At 45.4% G+C, this 7,206-nt stretch overlaps 1 protein-coding gene across 1 annotated transcript in view; it reads right to left on the bottom strand.

Annotated features, from left to right (window-relative positions):
* Positions 1 to 5,893, bottom strand: part of RNF8 (ring finger protein 8) — a 38,671-nt gene extending 32,778 nt beyond the window's left edge. The window contains 2 exon segments of the mRNA XM_007467286.1: positions 3 to 101; positions 5,671 to 5,893. Of these exon segments, the coding sequence (XP_007467348.1) occupies positions 3 to 101; positions 5,671 to 5,781 (210 nt within the window). The 5' untranslated portion in view covers positions 5,782 to 5,893.
* Between the last annotated feature and the right edge of the window lie 1,313 nt (positions 5,894 to 7,206).

Below are 7,206 nucleotides of genomic sequence, written 5' to 3'. Positions count from 1 at the left end.
TCGGCATTCTGCTTCAAAATACAGTGGTTTCGGGAAATCATCAGAGGGCAGATTTTTGATACCAACTGGTATGTGACACCAAATCCTCGCCCTACAGTCACCTAGGAAGACAACGACAATGTAAGAGACACAATCAGCCACCGTACTGAAAAGAGCGGTCCTTTACAATCTTGTCAACCAGCAGTATCCACAAGTCCTGACCTATGAAACCAGACTCCCATGAAACCCAAAGAGCTCACTGGCCATCTCCTCCTTCAGCTGCCATGGCAGCCACTGGCTAGAAAAAGGTAAAAAGTTGTGACAAGAGACAGCTGAACATTAATCATGGAATGTCAGGGTTGGTAGGACTCTGAAAGGTCACCTGGTTCAGCCACTCATGGGATGGAGGAATTCTTTCTACACAACCCCATCAACTAGTCTTAAACACTGCCAAGAACTATAGCTTCTACATAAGACAGTCCTTCCAATTTTTTAATGGCTCTGACTTGGCATCTTTCTTCCTACAGACTCCATCCATCAGCCCAGGCTCTGCCCTGGGCACCACCAGAAAATCTCCAATCCCCCTTCACATGACAACTATAAAGTGTCTACTGAATCTTCCCTTTTCTTGGCCCTATGTTCCCAGTTACTTCAACGTAACTCCACGGCATAGGTTTGAGTCTTTTTGCCATCCTAATAGGTCTGTGAAGAGACTCCTGGTTTATTTTTATTCCTGGATGCCACATTAAGAAAAATAAACCTAATTTTTATTACATAGTCGATGCAAGTATCACTTTCCCAGTTCTAGATTTTATCACTGGAGCATATAAATTGCATTAGCTTTCACAGCCGATCGATCATACTGCCAACGTATCCTTAGGCTTAGGAATGATTAAATTTCTTGGTCTAACCCTCCCCTAAGAATTTTTATGCTAAGTCATGTCTCTTCTGTCCTATACTTGACTAGTTGGTAAATTTGGATTCAAGTGCAGGACCTTACATTGATTCCTATTAAATTTCATCTTGTTAGTTCAGCCTATCATGAGCTTGTCAAGACCTTTCTGAATTTTTCATCTGCCATCAGACATACTCAATATCCCTTCCAGCTTGGAGTCACCCACCAAATTGATATGATGCCCTCTGTACCTTCATTCAAGACAGATAAAAAGATTAAAACGGGTTGTAACCAAAGGCAAAGCTCTCAGGAAAGCCTAGTAAACATTCCACCACACAATCTAGGAACACCTTGAACCAGTTATAATTCAACCAAAAGATGGAAAAGCCCTTGTTTTCCATCTTATCCACAAGGACAGCAAGAGAGCCTCTGGAACAGGTTGCAAAGAAGTCCCAGTTCACATCTATCATATTTTCCTGACAGACCAGTCAAGTTCATAATAACCCTGTCAAGGAAGGAAATAAAATTCTTCTGGGATCCAGGTGGTAGAATTCCCTGCTTATTCTTCTTGGCACACACGCCACCTCTTTAATGACCCATACCCCAACCTAACCTGGGAACATTAAGCCAAATAGTCCGTGGTTTTCTAAAAGCTGCACTTTTTGTTCCTGTTGAATTCTTTCAAAATCATGCCTGTCCTCCTGAGTCCCTCAAAGACCACCACGACGCTTTGTCCCAATCTATACCTCCCCACAAACTCTCATCTCAGTAACTGACACTACCACCCAACCTACTGCTTAGCCCCAAACCCAGAAGCCATCTTTGATTCACTCTACATCCCTCACCCCACATTCAAATCATCAGCAAAATCTACTGGCTGTTAATTCAAATATGCCCTAATCTACTCACTTCTCTCTCTCTCAGTGGCCACCACCTTAATCCAAACAGCCCTCTTTCCTCCAGTTATGCCGTTTTTGTTCCTGTGCCAGCCCCCATTCTTCACACAGTAGCTGGGGTGGTAATGTAAAAACTTTAAACCACATCTTTTCCCTTCTTAAAATTCTCTAATAATCCAAACTTCCTTCCACAGCCTTTAAGGCCCTCAATGTCCTAACCCCCTCTACCTTTTTAGTGTTATCTCACATTATGGTCAGAAACACTACCTGAGGGTACTTTCACCTGTCCCCTCTGATTAGAACATCCTTCTCTTAGCCATTTGCATGGGCTCCTTATCTTTCAAGTTTCAGCTCCTCAGAGGCCTACCTTGATTACCTGATCTAAAGTTGCTGCCTGATCCCTCCCCAGCCATTGCATTCCTTCACATTATTAGCACGCACTTACCACATCCAAAATTATCCTGCTTGTTTCATTTATTTTTGTCTACTTTTATTTACTTTTCTAAATTTATATTTAGAATTTAAATTTCATGAGCAGGGACCTTATCTGTCTTGTGTACCACAGTACCCTGTAGTCCTCAGAGCCTCTTTCTGCTCAGTAAATATCTGTGAATAAATGGAAGAATAAAGAGATCTTGCTTATGAGTCCTCCCAGATTCCAGGAGATGGGCATTTTTTTAGGTCAGAAGTTGGAAAATGGGTTATTACCACTGGAAACTATGGAGCAGCAGCCAGGAACCTTACAATCTGACTTGTTCCCCTCTAAAATGTTGTGGTGATCACCTCCACCAAAACCCTGAATCTGAAGTTTTTCAGTGCTTTGACAGTTTGCCAGACATTCCATTAATTATAGAAGTTCCTCTGAATTAATATACATACCCTTTAAAAATGGAACGTTTAAGGATTTATCTGTCATCCATATTCAGTAAGAATTTCCATTTAGGTAGCTTTATTTCTAATAAAGAAGTATTAAATATTCCATTTTAATACCTGAGGGGAGACAGCCAGATTGCCATTATGGGTAGCCTGGAGAAAGTAATACAAAAAAGGGAGATGAGCGCCTTTCTCTGAAATCACCTCCTATGAACTCTGAATCCAGGAAAGGAAGGAAACACTCTTTTTTGTCTTTCCCTTCACTGTCTGGTCCTAGAATTGACCTTGATATATTGATAATTCATCCACACCATGGTTAGGGTCTGCATGAGCTTATCTGAATATCCCAGCACCATGCATAACATAAAACTAAATTTCCCATGGGAACTGAGTGCCAACAAACTGCCAACTCGTTGCTGGGGACTGTTTCCATTTACAACAGTTTTGCAAGCCTTTGCGCTTATTGACAGTATTGTTCATCTTGTCCTTACCCACCTTCGCTAATGCTTCCCTCCTAGGCATGACTCCTACTGTTTCCCAAATGACCAACAACTCCTCTAGGACCATCCTTTTCCTTTTTCCAACCCTCTTAGGGCAAAGAGCTTCATGAAAACCAAATACAGGAGAAGAAAAGAGAGAAATGAAGACACTATGATTTCCCCCAAAGGCCTAAGCATTTCCCAAAGGGCCTGGGAACTAGCTAATTTGCAATAAATCTCTATCTAATTTGTTTTTCTACCAAACTCTCTGGATTGGTTTAAGAAGTTTAAAGACACCCATTCAGGCAGACAATTTACTACAGTATTCCCTTCAATGAAATGAGAGGAAGCTTGTTTTATTATTGTAGCTGAGAATCTGAGGGGTACTGGGAAGGCAAGAAACTGACTTTACTCTCATTATAACTAAGTAATATCAGCACACCTCCTCAAATCTTGTGCACACTGGCCTGTGCTATGGTTTGGGGACCATTATAATATAAGCAAGACTTCATCTCTTGGCTTTGACTCAGGCCTCTGTCCATACACACTGCAGGCTATGCTCCAACTACTTCCTAAGGTCCGACCTTGCAGACAGCCAGGCCTGGGCGGCCTCTCCTCCACACAGGTCCCAAGGCAAGCCAGTCTTCTTGCTATATTTTCACCATTCGCTCTGGCTTGTATGGCTCTCCCCTCATAGCGGTGGTCTCACACAAAATTATCTGATAGTTTAAAATATGTGTAGGAGTACTTTACAGTCCTCTTGTCCTTGCTGCAGGGGCTTTAACCTTTCTGCCTGCCCCCTCCCCAAGACTCTCAGTGCTACCAAGCTATTCAGAAGTAATGAATTAATCCACCATAACTGAATCTTAAAGAACAATTAACATATTCCTTACAGGGTTGTGTGTGAGTGTGGTATATGTGCAGGGCTCAGATTAAGTGATGTATGTGAAAGCCCAGTCCTATACAAAATAAGGTATAGTTACTATTATTCAGGTATTAGTATCTTCATTAGTTAAACTTCCTAAAGGTATATGCTTTTGGAAAGGGTCGTGCTGGGAAGGCCAATGCTCGAGCTGACAGAATGAATGCCTAATATGGACTTTTAGGCACTGATAACGTGGACAGAAGAGAGACTGCGGGCAGAGGTATCTTCCTCGTGTTCTTCAATTCACAGCATACAAGTAATCCTTTACAATCCCCAAATCTAGCAACATTTAAGGCTGGACCTGAATTCCTCCTCTGACTGTTCTTAGAATAGTACTAAATAAACCACATCTTGGCACTTGATCATACAGTCTGCCTGGATGTTCTCAAACTGCTTCACTGCCTAAAATCCTCTTTCCCCGTTCAAGCAATAAACTCTTTGAGAGCAAAAGTCATTATTATGTGTCCCTCTCATACTACAGCAAACAATGCAAGTACTCAGTAAATACCTGGGAGACTGAATTGAGACTATGTAACTTACAGGAAAAATCTAGTTAAACATACAAAATTATCAAAAGACTTCTTTATCCTTCACACAAATCATTTCCAAAACCAAAACGGTTCCCAATCACCACAAGCTGGTCCCTGATCCAGCCCTCCTTCCAAGCTGATTCCACTCTCCCCCGCCCTCTCTTCCATCACCCTCTCTAGAACCACCTCCCGAGTCCTCGCGGCCCCCAAATGAAACCGTGCCTCACCTGTCCTCTTTAAATTCTTTTCTTTGTATTTATAACCGCATTAGAGAACATCATAAGCAGCTCCTGGAGAGAATTCTTGTATTTCTGTAGCCCTACCTCAACCCATCTAAGGGGGTGCCAGTCGGCAGTACCGAGACTCACAGGATAATTGTGGCCCACACCAAAGCGCCAATTTTCCTCTAGAGTCGGAAAGGAAAAGGGCATTTTTACGTAAAAGTCTGAGTATTTTAAGGGACACGACCTCAAACTCGCAATCTTTTTCAAAATAAACTTGAGAAAGTTCACGCTCTCAGCAGTCCTCCGAGGTTCCCCGCCGCCCCAGACCCCGGACGGTTCCGTGACTCTCGTTAGTTGGGGCAGCTCCGCCTGCCAGTTCCGCCGCCCCGGCAGGGCGCAGCCGGGTGCTCCGGGTGCGACCCCAATAGGGGCTGTGCCAGCCCCCCAACCCATCAACACAGTCGCCTCCTTCCCCCGCGAAACCCCAGCAGTCCTCACATCCTCTACGCCCACCTCTCGCTCTGCCCCTCTACCAGGCTCCTTCCCGCAACCCTGACACCGACCCCAGCTCGCCCCTCGGGCCTAGGCCGCTCTCCACAGGGCCATCTTTTCTCCCACACTGTGGTACTTCCCCCGGACACCGCCCACCTCAGGCCCCCCCAACCGCTCGCACCAGACCCCTTTATCCGTTCCCTCCCCCCCCCAGGGCCCACCCTTCACCGCTCTCTTCTCTTCCTCTCCCACCTCCACTTTTCCATTCAATCCTCCCGCCGGGACGTCGGGCCTCCCTCCCGCCCGTTGAGCCTCCCTCCGGCCCGTGCCTCCTCCAACTCCCTTCCCTCACCTTAGGAAGACCCCCTCCCCCTCACCTCGTTTCCATCCTCCAGCAGCAGCCACTCGGCGTTCATCCCCACACGCCGCAAGCACCAGCTTCGGTCACCAGCGCGGCCTTCCGTGACCAGGGAGCCAGGATCCCCCATAGCCCACTCGGCCCTGGGTCGCGGTCAGCACAGAGCGAGACCCCGACCCGGGTTCCCGCCGCCTCTCGGTTTCCTAGCGGGAGCCATACCTACACTACAGACAGAAGCAATCGCTAGGCGTTCGCGATCTAGGCGAAAGCTCGCTTGGGCTCCGCCCCCAGCCCGCCCTAGGCCAGCAAGCCGGAGTCACTGCGCCTGCGCGACAGGAGGGCTCTTGGGACCCTGTAAACCAGGTGAGGGCGGTCTAGCCCCAGGGCCCGCACTTGTTGCCCGACGCGCCCTGATGCTCCCGACACACCTCTCTCACCCTTTATAGCGCCCCCACCCCAGTTCTAGCCTCCCCACATTGGAGCCTCTTCTTGCTTTTCCTCTCTCTTTTTAAAAATTTTGCTTTGTAATGATTTCCATGTTATTTAAAATTATAACCAACTTTTAGACAACTTTTAACTTATGATAAATTTAAAATCTGTTAAACCTGTTTCTAAACAGCACCTCTTTTGCACGATCTTCTTTTACTACCGCATTTTTAAAAACTCAGACTGAAAAAAAATTATTAAAAAAAAAAAGAATTCCCTGACTGTCCAGTGGTTCGGACCCTGCGCTTTTGTTGCCTGCGCAGGATTCCATCCCTGGTGGGGGATCTAAGATCCAGCAAGACGAAAGCCGTAAGGCGCGGCCAATATATATATAAAAAGCTTAGACTGTACTAGGCAAATCTATCCAGGCAGAAAGCACAGTTACCAGCTGCTAGGTGTGGAAGCCAGGGGGTTGAATGGAATGGACTTGAGGGAATTTTCGGAGGTGATAGAAATGTTCTAAAACTGAATTGTGGTATACACCGGCACATAATATTGTACATCAACTGTAGTGAATTAAAATAAATAAATAGGGCTTCCCTGGTGGTGCAGTGGTTAAGAATCCGCCTGCCAATGCAGGGGACACGGGTTCGAGCCCTGGTCTGGGAAGATCCCACATGCCATGGAACAACTAAACCTGTGCACCACAACTACTGAGCCTGATCTCTAGAGCCCGCGAGCCACAACTACTGAAGCCCACGCACCTAGAGCCTGTGCTCCGCAACAAGAGAAGCCACCGCATTGAGAAGCCTGCGCACCACAATGAAGAGTAGCCCCTGCTCGCCGCAACTAGAGAAAGCCCACGCACAGCAACGAAGAAGACCCAACGCAGCCAAAATAAATAAAGTATTTTTTAAAATAAGTAAATAAATAAGTGAAAATGAAACTAGATTGTGGTGATGATTGCACAACTGTATAAATTTACTAAAAAGTCCTTGAAGCATACACTTCCAATGGATGAATTTTTTAAAATTTTATTGACGTATAGTTGATTTACAATGTTGTGTTAATTTCTGTTGTAGAGCAAAGTGACTCAGTTATACATATATATATTCTTTTTAAAAAAATA

Source organism: Lipotes vexillifer, unplaced genomic scaffold (genome assembly GCF_000442215.2).
Source record: "Lipotes vexillifer unplaced genomic scaffold, Lipotes_vexillifer_v1.1 scaffold528, whole genome shotgun sequence".
NCBI classification, from domain to species: Eukaryota; Metazoa; Chordata; class Mammalia; order Artiodactyla; family Lipotidae; genus Lipotes; species Lipotes vexillifer.
Note: the sequence above shows the minus strand (reverse complement) of the source record. Positions and strands in the feature narration are given on the sequence as shown.